Source organism: Pristis pectinata, chromosome 2 (genome assembly GCF_009764475.1).
Source record: "Pristis pectinata isolate sPriPec2 chromosome 2, sPriPec2.1.pri, whole genome shotgun sequence".
Classification (NCBI taxonomy): domain Eukaryota; kingdom Metazoa; phylum Chordata; class Chondrichthyes; order Rhinopristiformes; family Pristidae; genus Pristis; species Pristis pectinata.
Genome location: NC_067406.1, coordinates 110186438 through 110210665, shown reverse-complemented (window position 1 = coordinate 110210665; position 24228 = coordinate 110186438). Strand labels below are relative to the sequence as shown.

At 40.8% G+C, this 24228-nt stretch overlaps 1 protein-coding gene across 2 annotated transcripts in view; it reads left to right on the top strand.

The window, feature by feature from the left end:
* LOC127585962 (uncharacterized) overlaps positions 1–24228 on the top strand; it is a 148074-nt gene that overhangs the window by 25260 nt on the left and 98586 nt on the right. For both annotated transcript variants that reach the window (XM_052043721.1, XM_052043729.1), the window contains exon 3: positions 21588–21676. In XM_052043721.1, the coding sequence (XP_051899681.1) occupies positions 21588–21676 (89 nt within the window). The remainder of the gene's footprint in view (positions 1–21587; positions 21677–24228) is intronic.

Here is a 24228-nt window from a genome sequence, read left to right as displayed (position 1 = left end):
TTTGATATCTGTCCATATCACCACGCACCACCCCCCCCTCCCCCCCCCCCCCCCCCCCCCCATGCATTCTGACCTCCTCCTGGCCTATACAATCTTATTCCAGTTTGTCTAATCTATTCCCCATCCCTCCCACTTTCTCACCACAGACTCGGAATCTTCTCCATGTTTATATCTCCCTTCTGTCCCCTCCTTGCCTCTTGACCTTCCAAACGATCATAGCCCCGGCCTTAAACATCTCCTTTTGATCTTCTCCCCTCAACAACTTGAATGCATTTGTGGAAGAGCCAGGCAACTCAGATATCCGCTTTCTGCACCCTTTATTTAACTGTATGCTGTTGCTGAATGCTGATATCTGATTTCCACCACAATGAAAATCTTGTTTTTTCCTCCACAGGATCTTGCCTGTTATATTTTTAAGCTTTCAATCTGATGTTGTCTTCATACATTGAGCCAAAGGCCACTCCTGCCTTTGAGCTCCAACTCCCCTGGAGTCAATGTATGACTTCACAAGTACTGTGATGTTTGAACAGCACACCCAGTGATTGAGCAGAGATCTCTGTCTCTATTTTGAGTTCAAGAGAGATGTCATAAACCATTCTATGATTTCCTAGATCTTGGAAGATAATAAGCACTAAGTTCGCAGAGTAAGCTATAAACTGTGGAATAGATTAATTAACAATTACAGATAAGCAACAGCAAAGACAATTCTGCAGCTTCTAATCTTTTACAGATCTTTTAATGTGCTCATTCCTTGGATACAGAAAAAATAATGCTAAATACTGAATTACAGATTTCAGACTTGGAGGTATCTCTGAGTGCAGGCCATCCCCAGGTTACAAATGGATCTGTTTTTATAGATGTTCATAAGTTGATTTTGTCCATAAGTCAGAAAATACACAGAAGAAGTCACTCAGTATGGTAACCATACAGTATTGTAATGAATGACATCAAATGCACATAATACTGATAAGTGGAGAGAGAGAGGAAACTAGTTCTGCCATTCATAGTAATGAATGTATGTACATACATTGGAATTTTCAACTTAATGATATTATGGGAGCTTGTTCATATGTAGGGGTGTCCATAAGTCGGGCGTACGTAACCCAGGTATGGCCTGGTAATTCTGTATGTGAAGGTTTGTGAGCCAGTTAGTCTTATTTTTCCTAGATGTAATTGCAATCTTCATCAGGGCTAGTCTCAGGAATGAGTAGAATGGCCTTGGTGCATTTTAAGTTCCCCATCTTAAAGAAAATGTGCATTTATTTCACGGAAGTTGAAGACACACATGCAAAGGTATGTAATCATTCAATTATAAGGAATTGGATAGTTCTGTAGAATTACAGTTTTTAATATAAATTCAATAACCACAAACTGGATGCAAAATTATACCAGTATTATTAGTGAAATCATAGTCCATATTTCCACAGAATGATTGTATCATCAGAAAGTGTGTGTGTGTGTGTGTGTGTGTGTTAGGTGGTGTGGAGTTTAAGGCAATTCTGAGGAAGCTAGGCTGTTAAAATGAAATGAAGTCTGGAAGTCTGAGTCCTGATGACACAAGATTCATTGAAGATTGTTCCTGACATGGTTTTCATAATGGGCCATTCTTTGCCCTTTATTCCCCAAAAAGCATTTCTAGAACTATCTTATACAAAACCTTCATGTCAAGGCCTTTTTGAATAGTAAAGATAAAGTAAGATTCATGCATGTGAGTTGTTCTCTAGGGCTATTGCAGAATCCCTATCTGATATATCAAGGGCATGGAATCATTCTTCTAAGGGTTCCACAAGTCTCTTAATAACAACACTGCAAGAGGTATGTACACTGATCAGCAGCTATTGTTGCTACTCTTACTGGAATCCTGGCAGTAAACGGCACACCATCACCCACAAGCCTTCTGCTTGCTTAACTAACTTTCAGTAGAAATTCTGGGAGGTCAGAATTCCTAAGTACATCATGGCAACTTTCAGTAAATCTGGTATCCCTGTGAAAGACTTCAAACATTTGATCACCAGTAATCTGGATTTTTAGGAAGTCGGAGATCATTCTATGGATTAATAATGTCCTGTGATAGGTTTTAGATTGAGAGTTTGCAATTTATTTGATGTATATTATAGTTCTGACAAAGTTAAGCTGTTAAACACTGACGGTGGATACAGAAGTTTTATATTCATTGCTGCCTGCATTTTGGTACTATTAATGACCTTATCATATTGCTGCCTTGTTGCCCTGGGAAGTGAGACGCTTTCCCCAACTTTTAAAAATATGTCAGCAACCTGATGAATGAATGCCCAAATAACACACTGGGTGCTTTTATACAAATCTCAGTAGCACTGAAAAAGCCACAGGCAGAGCCGTCTGCATGACAGCACGTCAGGCAGTTGGCACAGCTCCCTTATTACCCATTTGATGGAGTACAATCTTCACATGTATAACGTGTTACTGCATTCTTCATTCGTTTTGCATCACTTGTAAATTCTTTGGAGGGAGAGTAATACCTTGGAAACCTCATCCAAAAACTACCTTTCCTCAATATCACTTTTTCCCTTCTATTAAAATTACAGTCAGGTTAACACCCAATGCGAACATGCTCCCCTGTGTAAAAAATCTTAATATGGTGGTCGTTAAAAACGAAAGTGATGATATTAAAGGCCTTCAGGACATCAGTGCCATGCACAGTTTTAATGAAGTGAAAAGCATTTTGACCTAGAACTTCCTTTGATTACAAGATAAGATTTTTTATTAGTTATGAAGTTATTCCCCCTTCTTCATCAGAGGGGCTCTGTCAGATTTCAAACGTAACACTTAAGATTGATGACATTTTACCAGCAAAGTTAAAAAAAATCATGTTTTAAGTAGCAGTGAAAGAGAGGGATGGAGAAAACCAAGGAAACAACCGTGATAGGGTGAGAGATTGAATGTCACAAGGCATGCGGTGCCAGCTGAGAGAGGGTGGTGAAGGCTCATTAAAAGGTGCTGGGACTCTGAAGGTACAAGCTGGAGAAACAAACCCGCAGATGCTGAAAATCTGAAATCTGAAACAGGAGTGCTGGAAATACTCGACTCGTCAGGCAGCACCTGGAGAGGGAGAAAAGAGAGTTTACCTTTCAAGTTGAGAGGTAACAGTGTAAGAAGCCTGTCAGACCACCGTTGGAGTCTTCTATGTATTTAAAGATAATAATGGGTATTTAAATGTGTTTAAAAACAACAGACAGAAAAAAACCTTCAATATTTCTACAGTTCTGAAATGCAGACAAGATGAGGACAACAGAATATTGTTCCAGCAATATATAAATATGAAACATTTACGTTGTTATTACATGACTTCTGGACATGCCAAAGTTAGTTGACACTGTATTACTTTTGAAGTGTAGTTATTGTGGAAATGTAGGAAAAAGCAGCAATCATCTTACACACGGCTATATCCCATAAACAGCACAAGATACATTTCCAGACAATCTGCTGGAGTGTTCTGGATTGAAGGATAAATATTGACCAAGATACGATTTACAAATAAGATGTTTGATCTGAAAACCTTACAGGTTTGAGAAATTGGAGATTGTCAGAGTCACAGATGCATGATAAATTGAATCCAATAAATGGAATGCATATCTGGAAAGAACAGAATCAGGAGCAAATGTGCAAGTAAATATAAACCCAGTATTCAAGTTAAAGTGGGAGAGGATATAAAAGATAAAGGACAGAGATGCAAACAGTTTGAGCCAAATCAATTAGTGCATCTGAAAACAAGAAGGATTTGCTTTCATATAGTATATTTTACTGCTTCAGATCATTCCAAGGCACTTATCACCAATAAAGTACTTTGGAGAGTAGGCACCATTATAATGTAGGGAACACAGCTACAATTTTGTGCGCAGTAAGCTCCCATGCACAAGCGTGCAATAATTACCACATAATCTACTTTATGATATTGATTAAGGGATACTGTAAATATTGGCCAGCATACCATGGAAAACTTCTTATCAACCCAATGGCTTGGAACTACAAAAGAAGATAGAGTGTATACAAAATGCCAGAAATACTCAGCAGGTGTCTTATTCAAGGAACAACACTTCTGATCATAGAACATTCTGGCAGTTCTGCATAAGTATAGAACATAGGTTTCTGTGCTCAAGTTATTGGAGCGGGACCCAGAGCCTTGAGCCAGAGGTGAGAGTGATATTAACTGAACCACATAGCTGCAGTGTAAGCTAATACTGGAGGAATTCTATCCAGCACTAAGCCAAAGTAAAAGACTTCATTTGGAACTGTGGGCAGGATAAGGATGGTGACTGGTTAGGAATCAACCTTAATACTGGAAATTTCATGTTACCAGAAAGTGACTGGAGAGTAACATCTCTGCTGGAAAGCCAGGAGGGATTTCTCGTTAATGGAAAACTGTTTTATGACTCAGTTTTTAATAGAATCAACAAGCAGAAAGACATTCAGTGTTTGAATATGAGTAATAGGGATGATCAAATCACCAACATAGAGTTAGGTAAGGCTATATGCATCAGTGATCATTGTTCAGTCACTCCTTGTGGTATGCCTGTGGCTCAGCAGTTACATTTATTCCCTGGAGGATTTGTCCAGGAACAATAAATCTGTGTTGTCTTTCTCAGTGCAGAGCCACACAATATTGAAGGAGTTGGTACTGCCATCTTCACGTGAGATACCAAACCAATGACATTTCAGCTGAGGAGATAATATGGTGCAGTATCATTTTGAAAAAGAACAGGGAGATCTCTGCTGGATCCTGGACAACATTTACTACATTGCTAACACCATTAGAAGTACATTATTTAGCTGTTAACTCAATTCTGTTTGTGGGATCTTACCTTCAGCAACATGGCTGCCTGTTTTTTTGCATTACAAGAAATATTTAGTGAAAGCAGAGGCTGGGTAAATGTACGTATGTATTTTCATTATTGTTGATATACAAAGAAATTCAGAAAATTGCCAAATTGGGGCAGCACGGTAGCATAGCGGTTACCGCAACACTATTACAGCGCCAGCGATCAGGGTTCAATTCCCATCGCTGTCTGTAAGGAGCTTGTACGTTCTCCCCATGTCTGTGTGGGTTTCCTGAAGGTGCTCTAGTTTCCTCCCACATTCCAAAGATGCACAGATAGGTTAACATGTGTTTAAATGGGCGACACAGACTCGTTGGGCTGGAAGGGCCTGTTATCATGCTGTAAATAAAGTTTTATAGTTTAAGTTTTAAAATTGAGAAATCCCTGTACAGAAGCCACAAAGTAACTATGGAAATGACTCTAAATCCAATGGAACAGTGTGGGCCAATGCAGAGGAAAGGTACCAAATTTAAAGGTATTCTAGCTGGATTGAATGGGATTACCAAGCATCTCAAAAAAGGGAGAAAAATGTATTTGCAGCCTCAAAGGATAAAGGCATAGAATTAATATGGAAGTTGTATCAAAATCTAGGTCTCCAGTGTAAGAGAAGCATTGAAATTCATTGCAGTTACAGTATGCCAAAGTTACTGTAATTGTTTTTTCTTGAGCACACAAGTCCTTGCGGAGATGTGTGTTTGAAAATCTTTTGTGTAGTATTTGTTGATAAACCTGAATGCAAGTGAGCGGTGGCAAGCCCTTAGTGCATTGAGACATGTATTACCTTCCTATTTGTGTTAATGGATGGAATTCTCTTCTCAACCTCAGGAGAATGAGGTACATCCTGATGGTGCATCCTCCTCCTTCTCTGCCCCGTCTTCTCCATTCTGCTGCTGCACAGGCAACAGCCTCCTGTACATTAGTCCTGCTGGATTGATCACACAATCAAAATCTCAGCCCATGTCTCCTAGGTAGTGGCACTTACCCTCTCCAATCCAATCTCACTGGTTGGCTGAATCCAAGAACCGAATTACCTAGTCTCAATGCAATAAGGCTTTCAGCAGTGCAGAGAAGACTCCGCCTGCAATATACCCTTGATAGCCTTTGACATCAGGCTTAGCTGGGGCAAGGATTTGCCAGCCATAAAAGTTTTAAGTGATTTTATCAGCTTTAAAATCTCTGATGTTTAAAAATGATAAACATTGATAAATACTACAAAAATAAGATTATTAAAAATGTAAAAAAGTAGTTCACTAAAACCATTGAAAAGACATAAATAAATTTAAAAATAAAGCTGCACAATTAATATAAGTAACTTTACCTTTGCCTCATATTCTTTGTCCCTCAATCCCATAGTGACCTATGGGGTCTCAGATCCAAGTATGATCTTGCACAGGATCCGTAAGTCAGTTCCCAAATCCATGTTCAGTCTAATGACAGAGCAAAATGATGGATTTGGTCTTCTGAATCTGTCAGTAAGGTTTGGATTTCTGCAATTGGAGCCACTGGCTCCTTGAATTAAATATAGCAAGAGAAGTAAAATTTATTTTTTCAAAGTGGAAAAAGATAAATGAGTTGGAATGGTACCACTGAAAGAAGAATTGTAAGAGAGCATGACAGCCGATGTTTAGCAGGCCGTGAAATTGCTCCGTAAGTTTATTGCCTCAGTTTTTAATCAAAGAAAAGACAGGTAACTTATGTGAGTTTAAAAGGGAACTAGTGGGTGTTGCAGAGATATGTTATGACACTATTCGCATTTAGACCAGCATGGTTGTTGAACAGCTGTGCAAACTTAAGGTGAATTAACCTCAAGGGCCGGATAAAATCTATCCAAGAATTCGTAAAAAATAAGGAAGGAAACTGCACAAAAACACTGACATAAATCTTGCAGAGAGCACTGACAGCTGGAGAGATGCCTGGAGACTGGGAAAGGCAGATGTTACTCCTGTTTTTAAAGAGACACCATGAAGACCCAACATGCCAATGGGTTTGGCATCCATTCTTTAAAGTGATGGAATCCTTTTATTAACAACAACAAAAGTTTACATTGTGGCTTTAACGTAATAAAACATCTTGGCCTAGAAATCCTACTGCACCTCCAAAGGTGATGTGTGGTAGGCCAAGCATATTTTCTGCTAAGGCCACATTAGTAAATTTTCTGCTGTACACAGGGCCCAAGACACATGTATAAAGGGGCAGCCATTGCACAGGTTCTGTGCAGAAAGGCCTTTCCCCTGCTAGCTTTATAATGGCAGAGCTGGTGGAAGAATCTGGATGGGTATCGGATTGGGAATGGCTAGGGTGAATTTCCAGGGCCAAGAAGGTGGTGGTGGGGGAGTTACTTTTCTCTATAAAGGGACTCTTTGATCAGGGTATTGAAGAGGGTTGAGGTTTGTGATCACCAGTCCCTGAGGCTCCCATTGATTATGGAGACCTGTTTCTGGATGAGTAACCTGTGCCATTTCCTATTCTCACATGCACCACTCTGTTTCGAAAATGTGCCATCCAAACTAGTACATTATGCTTTTCACTGCCCATCTCCAGGCACCGTTGTGCATTGGCCAACCATTCTCATGAAGGATCCAGAATCTATTAGCTGTCATTCGGGAACTGTACAGTAAGTACTCATTCACTTTTAAGGATAGGTTTCCTGATAAAATTGTCTTGCATATTGCACATAAACATCCCACATGATTGCATTTCTCAGCCTTGAAGGCTTTACACAAGAGCATTAAAAACTAAATTCCTCCATACCAATTCATGTCTCCACTAGTTAGCTGTTTAATTGGATGGATCTGGCTAGACTGAAGAGCTTTGATTATATCTAGTTAGGTACCTATTTCTTTGATAACTCTGATGTTTGTTCATGTTCTTCTCCATTCTCTTTGAGCCAGAATTCATTACTTAGCCTATCATATCTTCATTCCATCATTTCCAATCAGACATAAGATTATAGACCATAGTAGAACACAATTCTTTTGTTGCAGGCAACTAACAGTATCACAGAGACCAGTTCTAAATCAATCAACAGGTTCATTTCTAGACCATTCTCATTTAGCACAGATGTGATTCCACACAGCATGATGGAGGGGCTCCTCAGTGTGAAGACAGGACTTTGTCTCCACTCAGACTATGTCATAGTCATTCCTATCAACAAATCCAGAAAGTGACTGTTACATCAAAAGGAAACAACCTACATGTAGAAAAAGAGATCTGAGGATCCCGATTGACAACAAAACAAAGCTTTGCTCAGTGGTTATGAGTGAAATAAATCAGACACAGAGATGTGTTGAACAATCAAGATTAAGTCAAAATAGTGAATTCAACCTGCACACTGTACAAAATACTACTATAGCTGTTGCATGAATGCTGAAGAGAACAACCAGAATGATTGAGAAGATGAAGGGTTTGGATTATGACAAAGGATTATGTGATTTGCCATGTCTTACTGGAATGAAGGCTGAGGTGTATTATGATTGTTTTTTTTGGACTTCCAAAGGCACTAGATAAATTAGATAAGTTATTTCATAACGTCCAGACCAGCAGAACCAGAGAACACAGGCTGTACCAGAAGGGGGAAAATTCAAAACAAAACCGTAGTAAATGTGGGCAATAAGTAAGTGCTGGGTTTGTGATATAAAGGCAGGAATTCTAGGAATGGCCATCAGGTCAGAGAAACAGAATGTTTCATGTGGCTGGCCCTCAGGGTTAGGGTCAACAGTCTGAAAAGTTCACTGTTTCTCTCTCACAGATGCTGCCTGACCTGTTGAGGATTCCCAGCCTCGTGTTTTTATCTCAGATTTCTAGCATCTGCAGTGTTCTTGCTTTTTGACAGGGCTAATAATGTCTTATTAATCTGTGTTTGTTGACTACAATGAAAGCAACAGGCAAACTTTGTGTTGCCTTCTAATTTAAATTAATATAATGCGTATTCAGCGTTAACCATGCTAATAAGCAGTTCAAGCCTCATTGGGGTCCCCTGTATCATTGAGTGGTTAGCATCACTCAATCTGTTAACATTATTAATAGAAAGATGCATCTTGGATGTAGGAGCTGGGAGAAGAAAATGTAGAGGTGAATTCTGACACAAGAGACTCCTCAATTCTCAGACTTCCCACTTTCCATGAGACATTTCATATCTGCATGATATTTAGAAGCCCTCCAAACAACAGTCTAAATGTAGTTGGTGCAGACTCCTGACAGACCAGAACAAGGACCACTGACCCAAAGACTGGATACTATGCTTATTGCACTACTAGGCTGAAACACAAAGATATAAAATTTTGCCAAGAGGCTGAAGATGAGAAAGAAAGTTGCACACAACAGGAGGATATCAATGAACTGGTCAGCTGAGCTGAAAAGTTCAATTTAGAGAAGTGCAAAGTAATGCACTTGGAAGGTCAAGCAAAGCAAGAAGATGCACAGTAAATTGTAGGATCCTGACGAGTCTAGAGATATAGAGGAATCTTGGTCTGCATCGTGTCAGGAGAACACACACCAGTCTTCATTGAGGGGTCAGTGGTGGAAAGGGTGAGCAGCTTCAAGTTCCTCAGTGTCAACATCTCAGAGGATCTATCTTGGGCCCAACACATTGATGCAATCACAACGAAGTCATGCTAGCAGTTTTACTTCATTAGGAGTTTGAGGCGATTTGGTATCTCACCAAAGACTCTCGCAAATTTCCAGGGCCAGATGTATGGTGGAGAGCATTCTGACTGGTTGCACCACCACCTGGTACGGAGGCTGCAATGTGCAGGATCGAAAGAGGCTGCAGAGGATTACAGACTCAGACAGCTCCATCACAGGCACAACACTCCCCACCATCGAGGACACCTTCAAGAGGTGGTGCCTCAAGAAGGTGGCATCCATCATAAGGGCCCTCACCACACAGGACATGCCCTCTTCATGTTACTACCATCAGGGAGGAGGTATGGGAGCCTGAAGACCTACACTCAATGATTCAGGAACAGCTTCTTCCCTTCCATCATCAGATTTCTGAATGGTCCATGAATCCCTGAACACTACCTCATTATACCTCTTTCACATTATTTATTTATTTTTGTAATTTACAGTAGTTTTTATGTCTTTATGTCTTGCACTGTACTGCTGCAGCAAAGCAACAAATTTCACGGCATATGTCAGTGATAATAAACCTGAGTCTGATTCTGATTCTCCATGCCCACAAGTTCCTGAAGCTAATACAACAGGGTAAATAAAATAGTTCAGATGGCGCAAAGGGTACTTTCCTTCATAATCCAAGATATCGAATATAAGAGCAAGAAGATTATTCTTGAACTGTTTAAAACACTAACTAGGCAGAGTAAGGTGACAACACTAGACAGCTTATGGAGACTTACATAGAGTCACAGAATCATAGAGTCATACAACCACAGAAACAGGTCCTTCAGCCCAACTGGTCCATGCCGACCAAGATTCCCATCCAGGCTAGTCCTATTTGCCTGTGCTTGGCCCTGACATAGTTGAGAATGGAGAATTTTACCAGTGATGAAATTTTTTTCTTTGGAACAATGGTGGCTGAGGGAAGATTTAACTGAGGTGCATAAAATTATGGGAGGCCTAGAAAGAGGAGAAAGGAAGGAACTCTCCCAGTAGAAAGGTCAATAATCCATGGGTATGAATTTACAGTAATTGGTAGAAGGATTAGAGAGGAGTTAAGGAAGAAAAAAATCATTGGAAGTGATAAGAGGATGGGAGATGGAGGTGGGGGAGGCAGAAAACCAATACACTTGCATGCACACTTGAAGTGTTGTAGCTTTGAAGGTTTCAATTTACAAGTGAGTTTAGGCTGGACAGCTTCTTATTGGTTGATTGAGACACAGTGAGTCGAATGACAACCTTTTGTGTCGTAAACTGTCTGATTCTACACTGTTCCATGCAGTGGATGTCCACCCCTCACTGGCCATGAATATCCACCACGTATCTTCCATATTCTTCATCTCGCCCTCAGCCGCCAGCATTTCTACAAACCTCACGGTCACATCTCACAGCCTAAACACACCACCTGGTGTTCACATGATTTTCATTACCACACCTCAGGACAAGGTAATACATAACTAGTGGTAGCAGAAGCCCAAGATCCACATCCATCACATTACTCTGATGGTGGGAGTGGTGCTCAGAATCATGACAATGCAATGACTGTTTACTGAGTTCATGGCTGGTGGGACTGACATAAAAAAAGATGATGGTATCCTCAAATTAATGCATCTTTTCAAATCTGACATCCCCCTCCTCTTGTGCTTTCTCTTCTAATTTATAAGCTGCATGCTGCAAGAGTACCCATCTCTTCGTCTCTCTCAATGCAGTCTTATCGCATGCCTTTTTCCTTTCAGACTGCCAAGACTTGGCCTAAGATGGTGACAGTGATGAGGAAGGAAACAGTCTCCCACTCACTGCTGCCAACTCAAATTTAGAGGATAGCTTAGATGCAGAATCGAAACCTGATGGGACATCAAACGTAAATGTCTCGCATCCAGGGCAGAGGGAAAGAGTAGAGAAGATGCCAGTCTTTCAATGGGCAGATCATTCACAGGCTCCTGCAGAGGATTTACACGAGGACTTTAATGTGGCAGTCTTTGTACAATAGCAGGCCTGTCATACGTAATGTGTATTCTAAATGGTGAGAGATTCAGAGCACTGAGATGCAAAGGGAATCAGGTGCCCTCATGTACGATTCGCAAAAGGCTGGTACGCAGATATAGTGAGTAATAAGGAAAGTCATCACAATGTTATTTTTGCCATGTGAATTGAATACAGAAGTGTTTCAGGTATGTAGGGCATTGGTGAGACCACATCTGGAGTACTCTGTACAATAGCGGTCTCCTTATTTAAGAATTCTAATTTATTGGAAGGAGCGCAGACTAGACTTATTAGACTATTGTGTGAATGTGTGGATGGTCCTATGAGGAAAGGTTGGACATGCTAAACTAGAGTTTTGAAGAGTGTGAGGGGTTTGACTGAAACATCTAATATCCTGAGGAACATTGATGGAGTGGGTATGGAGAAGATATTTCACCTTGTGTGAGAACCTAGCATTATGATATATAATTACGCTCTTTGAAAATAAGGTGTCTCTCATTTAAGGGAGAGATGAGGTAAAAAAAATCTCTCAGCTGGTCATGAGTCCTTTGAACTCCCTTCCACAAATACCAGTGGACACGGAGTCTTTCAATATTTTTAAGGCAGAGGTAGACAGATTCTTGAAAAGCAAGGGGGTGAAAAGTGGCCATTGATAGAAGCAAATGCAAAGTTGAGGTTATATTCAGATCAGCTATTATTAAATATCTCCAATCTCTCAACCATGGGGTATTTCCACGTCTGGGTCCGTTGTAAACAAATGGAAAGGAAGTGATTAAGAATGTTTGTCAAGACTGCCATTCATCATTGTACCACGCAACATTCAAGAAGATAGAAGGTGAACAAATGGAAATAAGAATACATAATACCTACTGTGCGAAGAGAGCTTGTAAAGCTCCTGTGCTCGTAACCTAGAACCACACAATGCACATGGATCTATGTTCCTGTGGACAGAAGTATTGGAGTTTAGGACGTAATTCAGTTCTACTGAGCTGGTCACCATGTATGAACTGTTTCCTGGACAGACACCCACAGGAATTCCATTTACCTCCCTTTGGTAATATTTTCCAACCAGCTGGGGAAATCAATCATGCAAACCCTTGATTAACTCCTGTTAACAGCTATACTCAGGAAATTTAGCAGCAGAGTTGTTATTTATGTCTATACAGTGGGCAGAGGTAAGATGAATTGATCTTAATATCGTGAATAGACAAGCTTGTGGTTTTTTAATTTTTTTACCAACCATCAGAAACAGGAAATCCAGCATGTTCAGTGTTCATACTAGCCTGCTCTTCATTGCAAATTTTTAAACAAGTAAAACACAAAGGCACATCTAATATCAAACTAAAAAAATGAAAAAACATTTGTGAAATGCTTTCATTATTAAGTGACAAAGCACATAAAAAAAAAGCCCTTTTAAAAAGTATTTCATTTTGTCCTCATTTTGTGTTTATTTAACCTCCCTCTTGAGGTTTTCCTGCTTAACATTTCACCTGGGGGTGTGAAAGCTGCTTCAGACTTCTTCCTGAACTCAGCCATTTGCAAGAGACCTGTTGGCAGGAGGAGGATTCTCTTCCGCTCTCCCCAGTGGGAATGTCCTTGTTTTAACTGAGTTGCTGATAATGATGGAAGAATATCATTTTGGAAATTGTTTAACGGCATTTGCTTGTCCAGAATTCTGTGACATTACACAACGGAGCACAAAAATATTGCAGATTGATAACAGCAACAATGATGTAATGGGGTAAAACCCATGTTGTACTTCAGCAGTAGTAATACTGTAAAATTAGCACTGGAGCTAGAAATGAGAGCAGTGGCAGATGAGAACAGTTGTCCATCCATTGACATTTGACCACATGTGGGTGATTCACAGTCTTGCTGAAACTGAGAAAAATATACTCCAAAGGAAATATGGATGTTCAATAGATTATCTAGACCATAAATATCTACAAAAGTACCTCAAATTATTTCTTACACATCCAAATCCCCACCCTTCTGCAGAGACTCCTCTGCCAACCTATTTGTCAGTACATTTCTCCCCCTCTCCCTTAATAAATGTTCCACCTTCAATACAGTCCGGCACTATCCCACTGTTCATGTTGAAACTCAGTTCAACCCGTCACTATCCTGCCCTCCAGTCCAGTTCATCCTCTCCTTCCCCCACCATCCCCCCTTCAAAACGGTATTATTTTCTCTCACAATGGTTGACTGACTCACCCACTGCTTTCGTTAATACTGAGAATCTCCTCCCCCATCTATTTCAGTCGAAAGTATCCAAAAACCTATGTGGGGTGAAAAATATACCATATTGAATCTCTGATGAGAAATGAAAATCAGGTAGAGTGTAAAATCATTTACTTCCCAACCCACTTTCAGTTCCCTGGTTTTTCCAGCTGCTCCCACAACTGATTCCATGTTATGAATCGCCTTACTATAAAATGTTACAAGACTCATCATCAGAAATTTCAAACAGATCCAGGATACGTCTGCAGGAGTTCCTCAGGGTGGTATCTTAGGCCCAACCATCTTCAGCTGCTTCACCAATGACCATGTTTCCAGCATAAGGTCAGAAGAGGGGACAGTCACTGAAGGATGTACAATATTCCATTCCATTTGCAGCTCCTCAGATATTGAAGGAGCCCACATCTCTATGCAGCGAGACACAGGCAACATCCTGGCATGAGCTCAGGAGTAACTAGTATCTTCTGTGTCACACAGTTGCTTGACAATGACCATTTCTAACTAGAGACAATCTGACCACATACCTTTGACATTCATTAACAGAACCATTGCCGAGCCCAATGCTAACAACCAGAACTTCAGTCGGATCAACCACGTAAATACTGTGGCTAACTCAGTAGGTAAGATTGTGGGCACTCTGCGACTCACCTCCCAACATCCCAAAGTTTTTCCATCTTCAGTAAAACACAGATCAAGATCATGGTGGAAAACTCCCCACTTGCCTGGATGAGTACAAATCCAATAACATTCAAGAATCTATACACCAACAAGGATTTTGAGTGATGTTAGGGATAAGTGGGGTAATAGGACTGATGGGATTGCTCTGTGAACTGGCATTGGACCAAATGGACTCCTCTTATATCATAAGAAAACATGAGAAATATGAGGTTTCAGTAGCCTACTTGACCAGCTCGCAATCCGCCGACCTACTCATTCATTCCCTCAAGCGTTGCTGCACAGTAACTGAAAACACAACAACATGTGCTGAGTTACTAGCCAAATCTTCTTTGACAGGATCTCCCAAGCCTGTAAACTCAACCTTCTAGAGGGCTAAGGATAGACGATATAATGCCAGCAGCTACAGGTTCCTCTCCAAGTTGCACATCATCCAGAACTGTACTGTTCTTCCTTCATTGTTGCCAAGTCTAAATTCTGGATCCCTCTACCCACCAGCATTGTGGGAATACCTTCATCAGCAGAGGTTTAAGAAGGCGGGTTATCATCACCCTCTCAAAGGCAGTTAGAAAGAGCAATAAAGGCTGACCTTGCCATAGACACCAAGTCCAAAAAACAAGCATAAATTAAACCCTTTAAAAACTGGCACCTGGGCTCTGAGTGGAGACAGATGTTGCCTATGCAGCAGAAGCCAGGAAGTTAGTCTTCCTCTCCACTGGCAGAGGTTGGAGGGCCTTCTCACCAGCTCGTCATCCACCCACATGATTCCGATTAATAATGATCTTTCCTCCTCTCTGGCATTACTGCTGTAGTAAAATTTCCAGCTCCCACCAATATATCAGAAGAATTTTGCTTGGAATGATGCTAAGCTGATGAGAAATCCACCACAAATAGGGAAAATTCTTGTTTATGTGGAAACTCTGAATAGTTATTCATACCCTGCCATCTTACTGCTTCAAGTGAAAAAAGAGTCAAGTTGATGCTTGAGACCATCAATGGATTGAATCTTCCAAGGCTGAGTTCCGAGTCTGTTTTGTGGATTTTTTAAAAAATTCTCATTATATCTGGAGAATGAAATTTAGGCAAAAGACAGACAGTCCTTCAGTGAGGGAACAGGCACCCAACCCTGCACTCTACCACCAGAGGGCACTCATGGTCTGATGGGAGTGAAAGACGGGTGAAATAATTTCAGGAGTTGCTTCAGTTGTGCAAGATCTACACCTATTTTATGAAGGGATGATAAAGTGGAAGTGAACATATGGTATACATCCTCAAGAAATGCTGGCTATAAGTCTCCTACATTAGAACAAAGAACTACTTTTTAACAAGAAGTACTTCCTTGGTTGTAATTGAAATTCTCGAATTACCTTGATGGGATTTGAATCCACATTAATTTGGATTTTGGTTTGGACTTCCAGATTCCTGGTCCATTACACTGGGTGTAGTAAGCAGGCATTTAATAAAGTTGTACAATGTTCCATTCTCCACAAATTTAACACAGAACTTACACAAGGTGTTTTAAACAGACAAGCTTTTTTTTCCCTTGAAAGTGTGGAGAAGGGAAACTGCTAAAACAGGTTGGTCCACACCCATTGCCTGGAATTACTATCAAGGACTTATCCCCTCTCCAATACTGTACCTCTCATCCAGCAGGTCCAAAGCAGCCCAGATCGTAGTGGCATGATCTGGGTCTCCAAAACCCAAGGCCCTGATTACATGAAAAGCTGGGAGTAGTGTTCTTCTAGTGTCAAAGTTCTGATTGCTGTTTAAGAGTTTTTACACTGTTTTTCAGCAATACTTAATACCTATTAGAATTGAAGTTAACAATTAAAACAAATTAACTTTTTAAGTACCAAACTAAAGTTAACTGAAATGCCTGAAAGCGTTAATGATTGAATATTAATCTAAAGTGAAATAATGAAAAGAAAAGAAACTTATTTTACATTTCACTTCCAAATCTGCAACCTCCATTGAAATCAAAGTTCAGGTCATACACCAGGTTCTCCTTGGCACAGGATGTGAGTGGCAGCTCCCCAGTGTAAAGCTGGGAAATCTCAGCAAGACTGGGCTCCTTGCTAATTAACAGCTTTGGCACTCCAAATTTGTCAATAGGTCCAGCCCTTCCACATTTGACAGCACTTGTGTGGAAGTTTCAAACTTACTGCTGTTTAAATGGCTGAATGCCTCAGACGCTAGTAAAATCCAGCCTGTCGTGTGGATATTCAAGTTCCCACCAGGGATATTAAACTGGCATTTGAGATTGGCTGTCAGATTACCATTTCTGATTAGACCATATGCAGGAGGTTTGATCACATGATGCATGATCAGGAAGTGCTGGATCGTTGTAGCTGAACATCTTTTGCTGGCAGTTTCTTCCTTATTCAATATGTATTTAATTAGGCTTCTACAACTTTAGAGACCTCCCCAAACTAACCTTCCTTGGAATGCAAGGATGTCCAAGCCAACCTAGATGGGAATGGACCAAAATCAGTGGAAATGTTCAGAAGAAAGATCCCAGGAATGTCAGAATCTTTCTCCCAGGGTAGAAATGTCAAGTACTAGAGGATGTGCATTTAAGGTGAGAGGGGGAAAGGTTAAAGGAGATGTGTAGGGCACTGAGAGTGGTAGGTGCCTGGAATGGGCTGCCAGGGACAGTGGTGGGAACAGATAGGAGAGTGGCATTTAAAGAGGCTGTTAGGTAATCACATGAATATGCAGGGAATGGAGGGATATTGATCATGTACACACAGAAGAGATTTAGTTTAATTCAGCACAGTGTTCAGCACAGACGTTGTGGGCCAAAGGGCCTGTTCCTGTGCTGTACTGTTCCATATTCTATGAGTGGTTAAAGAGAAAGGTTTTGAAGTTGGGAGCCGAGAGCCATACTGAGGCGCTTGAGGAGGAATTATATTTAAAAAAATATTCAAAACATTTTAAAAGTTACTAGAACTCACAGTATTTGTCATACTCTATGCTGCTAACCTACCTAGAGGATAATTTATAAACTCATTAAGCCCAAGCTAACTGGCAAGACTTTCTGTTTATCTGATGTTCTATCTGGATAACATCAGATAATAATCATTCACTGAGTAAAAAGCTGCTCTGTCCTTTAACCTAAGCTGTCATATCTGAGGAGTGGGTGGGCAGGAAGAATGCCCAGGAATTCAGTTATCATCATGACATCAACTACAGCAGGTAATAAACAGGCTGATGGAATGAACAGACAAAAGGCAGAGAAATTTTAATGCAGAGGAACATGAGGTGATCTATTTTGGTTGGAAGAATGAGGAGAGACAATATAGAATAAGGGATATTTTTTAAAATAGGGGCACAGGAGCAGAGCAATCTGGAGATATGTGCACACAAATCACAGGTTGAGAAAGGCATACATAACCCTTGGCTTTATCAGTGGAAGCATGGAATATAACTGCATGTCATTATGCTGAATCTTTATAAAACAAGGTCTGACCTCAGCTGGATTATTGTGCACAATTCTGCTCTCTAAATCGAGGATAAAACTGAAATCATCAGAGGGCCCAGAGTAGATTTATGAGAATTTTTCCTCATATAAGAAACTACAGTTCTTATATTCTTAAAGACTTCAGAACTATCTGGCAGGGTGGAAAATCTTTTTGGCCAATGTTAATTTCCATTAAAGTCAAAGAAAATTATGCGGTTTTGATGTCAGAGGCTAATCCAGTGCTAGTTTTATTGTCAAGCTGTAAAGTGAATAGGTTATAAGTAGTAATTACTGAGGTTCAGACAGCATGTATCATTAGTATCAAAGAAAAATAAATTGATTACATGTTAGAATTTTAATCATCATCATTAAAACATGGCATTCATGTTGTCTTGAGGTTTTGTGATTTACTCTCTTGTTCTTTGGTGTATTCTTTGAGTCAAACATATATTAAAAAAACAGCTTTACACACTACATACATTATCCGGTATTCTCCAATGTGCTGCTGGAATTGGCTGGCATTATCCTGAGAAGTGGTGGAAGTATTTTACTGATCAAGAGCTAGAGAAAAGTCCATCAGGATTCTTAGTCTGAATTTCTATCCAATAATTCCCACAGGGCAACATAATGTGTAGATATTAGCTGTGGGTAGGGTTGAGGTTTGTTAGGATGGCTTCAACTTTGGAGTGGCCCATCCTGGTATCAGCAGAAAGTGTGTCTTCACACCACTGGGAAGTGGCAAAGCAATACAAGTTTTACTTTTACCAGACCCATTTCTGGCAGCAATTTTGAGAAACGTTTAGAAGTGTGATATCCAAAGTTCAGGAGCAGCAATTTCCTGTTAGGGTGAGGGGCAAGGCTGGCAAGTTTAGGAAACCTTGGGTGATGAGAGATCTTGAGGCTCTGGTCAGGAAAAAGGAGGTATACATCAGGTTTAGGCAGTCGGTATCAAGTGAATCCCTTAATGGGTTTCAGATGTGTAGGAGTACACTTAAGAGGGAAATCGGTAAGGCAAAGAGTGGGCAAAGAGCGGGCATGAGCTGGATCTGGCAGGCAAGGTTAAGGAAAATCACAAGAGATTATACAGGTATATTAAGAGTAAAAAGGTGGCTAGGGAGGGAATAGGTCCCCTTAAAGATCAGCATGATGTGTGAAACCAGAGAAGATAGATGAGATTTTTAATGAGTATTTCTCATCAGTTTTTAGTTTGGAGGAGAGCATAGAAGCTAAGGAATTGAGGCAAATGAGTTATGATATTTTTGACCATATATGGATTACAAAAGAGGAAGTATTGGTGGCCTTAAATCACATAAGAGTGGATAAATCCCCAGGGCCTGACCAATTGCATCCTCAGTCATAAAGTCATAGAATCATAGAGTCATAGAGCAATACAGCACGGATACAGGGCTTTCGGCCCAACCAGTCCATGCCGAACATGGTGCCCACCCAGCTAGTCCCAATTTCCTGCGTTTGGCCTGTATCCCACTCCTCCATGTACCTATCCAAGTGCTTCTTAAATGATACTATTGTACCTGCCTCAGCCACTTCCTCTGGTAGCTCATTCCATATACTCACCACCCTCTGCGTGAAAAAGTAACCCCAGGTCCTTTTTAAATCTTTTCCCTCTCACCCTAATCCTATGCCCCCTAGATTTGGAATCCCCTACCCTGGGGAAAAGACTGTTACCATCCACCTTATCTATGCCTCTCATTTTAAACACTTCTATAAGGTCACCCTCATTCTCCTACATTCTAATTGGTCCTTGTGGGAAACTAGTGAAGAGATTGCAGAGGCCTTTGCAAAGATATTTACATCAACTTTAACCACAGGTGAAGTTCCAGAAGACTGGACAGTGGTTGATGTTGTACTGTTATTTAAGAAGAGCAGACAAGGCAAGCCAGGGAACTACAGGCTGGTGAGCCTGACATCAGTGGTGGGTAAGTTACTGGAGGCGCAGGATCTACCAGCATTTGGAAAGACAAGGACCGATTATGGATAGACAGCACAGCTTTGTGTGTGGGAAATCATGTTTCATAAGTCTGTTAGTATATTTTGGAAGAGGTAGCCAATAGGATTAATGAAGGCAGGTGCATTGACATTGTCTATATAGACTTTAGCAAAGCCTTTGACAAAGTCCTGCATGGAAGGCTATTCTGGAAGGTTAGGTTGCATAGTATCCAGCGAGCGATAGCTAACAGGATACATAATTCGCTTAATGGTAGGAAGCAGAGAGTGAGGGTGGAAGGTTGTTTTTCGGACTGGAGTCCTGTGACTAGTGGTGAGCCACAGAGGTCAGTGCTGGGCCCAATGCTGTTCATCATATATATAAATGATTTACATAAGAACGTACAAGGCATGGTTATTAAGTTTGCAGATAACACTAAAATAGGTGGTACCATAGACAGTGAAAAAGGTTATTAAAAATTGCAAGGGGATCTTGATCAGCTAGATAGGTGGGCTGAGGAATGGCAAATGGTATTCAACCCAGATAAGTGCAAGCTATTGCATTTTGGGAAGACAAATGAGGGTAGGACTTTCACAGTGAATGGGAGGGCCCTGGGGAGCATTGTAAAACAGAGGCACCAGAGGCACCATGATTCCCTGAAAACGGGTTCACAGGCAGACAGGGTAGTGAAGAAGGTGTTTCGCACATCGACCTTCATCAGTCAGGGCATTGAGAAAAGGAGTTGGGACATTATGCTGCAGTTGTACAAGATGTTGGTGAGGCTGCACGTGGAATATTGTGCACAGTTTTGGTTACCCTGTTAAAGGAAAGACGTCATTAAGTTGGAAAGAGTGCAAAGGAGATTTACGAGAATGTTGCCAGGACTCGATGGACTGAGTTATAAGGAGAGGTTGGGCAGGCTAGGACTTTATTCCTTGGAATGTTAGAGACTGAGTGGTGACCTTATAGGGGTGTATAAAATCATCAAGGGCATAGATAGGGTGAACGCACTCAGTCTTTTTCTCAGGGAAAGGGAACCAAAAACTAGAGGTCATAGGTTTAAGGTAAGAGGGGAAAGATTTAAAAGGGACCTGAGGGGCAACTTCTTCACATGGAAGGTAGTGGGTATATAGAACGACCTGCCAGAGGACGTGGTTGAGGCAGGTACAATAGTAAAATTTAAGACATTTGTGTTCAGGTACATGGATAGGAAATGTTTAGAGGGATATGGACCAAAGCAGGCAAATGGGACTAGCTTAGATAGGTATCTTGGTCGGCATGGACCAGTTGGGCCAAAGGACCTGTGTCCCTGCTGCAGAACTTTTTGACTCTAATCATCATGAAAGCAGATAGTGCCAAACTGAACCCTGAGCAATTGAACTCCAGAACATGACTTTTCCACGTCTCTGCACTGCTGGACTTGTTTTCTATTTCTTTTTCCCCAGTGTGCAATCCCTTTAATGCTACTTAGCCTGCTTCTCATTTTTCAAATACTTATTTTGATTTTTGTCCTTTTATTGTTGCTGTGTTTGTGGTGCCAGGGAACATCTCAATCACCTTCACTGTGCTGCTAACCTGAGTTGTGTTTGATGCTGTAAACAAGATAAAACCTTCTTGTGATTTACTCCAACAACCTACACAATGTTCAGTCTCAGATACACAACCTTTCCTGCTGCAATGTCCTAAATGTCACATCAGCCATCCTTTTTTTTTCTGAATAAGATTGTTGCTCTGTACTGAATGAGGTCAATTCTAATTTCAGGGCTGTGTCCATTATTTCTGATTTATCATTAATCTCTTTGCTTTTCTTTTGTTTTAGTGACTGCCATAATAATTGCAGTGATCGTCATACTGATACTGATTATTTCGTGTTGCCTGCTGAGTTTTTTCCTATACAGAAGGAAACACGTAAGTGAATTTGCTATTCAAATTATAAATCATTGTGTGTTGAAAGACCTTGTTCAATAAATCATTGTAAAATGCTCATAACTATTGTTAGCATGTCATAAGATTAACTGTACTACATTTGTTATTTGGTTTGTGTCAGGTGAGAATAATGGATGATAACAAGGTAAATATATAACAAGATGTCCTCTATCACCTTGTCCCAGTGCATTGTTTCATGCCCATGACTTGACAATGAATGTCAGTTGGCTGGTTAGCTACTAGGAAGCTAAGCTGAGGTCAGTTGAGTCCTCACCCAGTGTCCACACTTACACTTTCAGCAAAGGTAGTTGTCAATGGGCAGAAGAGTAGAAGCTTCTATGAAAATCCCACTCCAAACACCAGGCATTGATAATTCTGCTCATGTGAGATTAACCATGTTAGCACAGACTAGGGAATCAAAACCACCATGTGTCTAATTCTTTCTCACCAGTGGATGTGAGAATAGCTTTATTATTGTAACTATAGTGCAGTTCCTTCAGAACTCTGGAAGATGAGCTGTAGCTCAAAGAAATGGTGGAAATGATGGAAAGTTCACCCACATGGATATCTATTCTCTGCACGTGCACTACACAATACAAGCAGCTGTAGGAAGAAGGGGACTTCTCTCATAACGCTAGCCATTTTCAAATGAAAGCAACCATGGCGGTAGTAAGCTATCAGTGAGGTGAGAAAAGATGGCCTGAATTTTGTGGTTGTAATGACAGAAAAAACTGCCAGTGGTTGCTGTCATTACACCTCGAAGCAGACAGCAACATCTGGAAGGCAGACACATGGCATTACATGAAGAAATCTGGAAGCCACTGTCAGGGGCTCCCTGCCCCTCCACAGAGTAGGTCGCTGTTTGCAGCCATCTATGGCATAATCTTCAGCAATCAGTGGTTCCTAGCAACCTCAGGAATTTACGAACTATTTAAAGAAATATAGAAACTGAAGGATACTCTTTTAGCCCACAGAATCTACACTGGCATTTTGTAAGAGCAATTGAGTCAGTCCCATTCCCCAACTCTTCCTTTATACCACTGCAATTTTATTTTCCTTCAAGTACTTCCCCATGATGGAATCTCCATCTATTATGCTTTCTGGCAGTACATTCATGACAACTCATAGAAACATATAGAAGAAGACTAACCACTGTATGTGGCTTTTATTGACCTCAAAACCTATTGTCTCTCTCAACAACAAAAAAAACTATGGAGAGTCCTTCTCAAGTTTGGGTGGCCCCTGAAATTGCTAACCATTTTACATCTGCTAAATAATGACATTCTTTCCATGATCCCAACCAATGGGTGAACTGCAATGCTAGGTCGTCACATCAACTTGCTTCTCAACCTTCCTTGCTTCAATGTTGCACCTAACCTCCAATGAGCTTGCCACTGATCGGAGTTAATCCACAGATTGAAAAGGAAAGTATTCAACCTTCTTCATTCCACCCTAGAACCAAGATCATTCCAATCTCAGTTATCAATTTAGAGAACTGAGATGAAGTTAAGTTATGTGAATATTCAGAGGCTGAACTCCAAGACATCAATGATGTGAGAGGTTGGGCCTCACACTAAGCATCTGGAAAACAAATGTCCTCCACTAACCTTCTGTCATTACACAACACTGCACCCTGACAACCAAGATCCACCATGAGACTCTAGAAAACTTTGATCATTTTCCATATCTTGGTAGCCACTTCATGGTGAAGGCATACTTCAAGTCAAGTCACTTATTGTCATGTGCACAAATACAGTGAGGTACAGGCAAAATGAAACTTGCTTGCAGCAGCATCACAGGCACGTAGTTTCAGACAACATCAATGACAACATTAACCGTTTCCTCCAGCAGCCAGCGCAGCCTTTAACCGACTACAGGAAAGTGCATTCATAGACCAAGCCTGTAAACCTGATACCTGGCTTTGAACCACCAAGCAATGGTGACCCTGCACGCTTTAGAGACATACACATCCTAGAGTAGGCACCTGAAAGCATTGCTGAAACAACGTTGGCAGTATTTCTCCAAAGTCTTCCAAATCCAAGGGTAGGATAGAGACGACAATGTCAGTATCTTCTTTCAGGGCCACAACTGCAAAATGGAGGCTATGAGCACACTCAACCACTGCTGGTGGTTGGGCCAGATTGTCCTCACACCTGACACCAGATTGGAATTGGAATTGGTTTATTATTGTCACATATACCAAGGTACATTGAAAAACTTACCTAGCATACCGTTCATACAGATCATTTCATTACACAGTGCATTGGGGTAGTACAGGGTAAAGCAATAACAGAATGTAGAATAAAATGTAACAGCTACAGAGAAAGTGCAGTGCAGGTACACAATAAGGTGCAAGGTCATAATGAGGTAAATTGTGAGGTCAAGAGTCCATCTTATCATACTAGTAAGCATTCAATAGTCTTATAGTGGGATAGAAGATGTCCTTGAGCCTGGTGGTAAGTGCATTCAAGCTTTTGTATCTTCAACCCGATGGGAAAGGGGAGAAGAAAGAATGTCCAGGATGGGTGGGCATT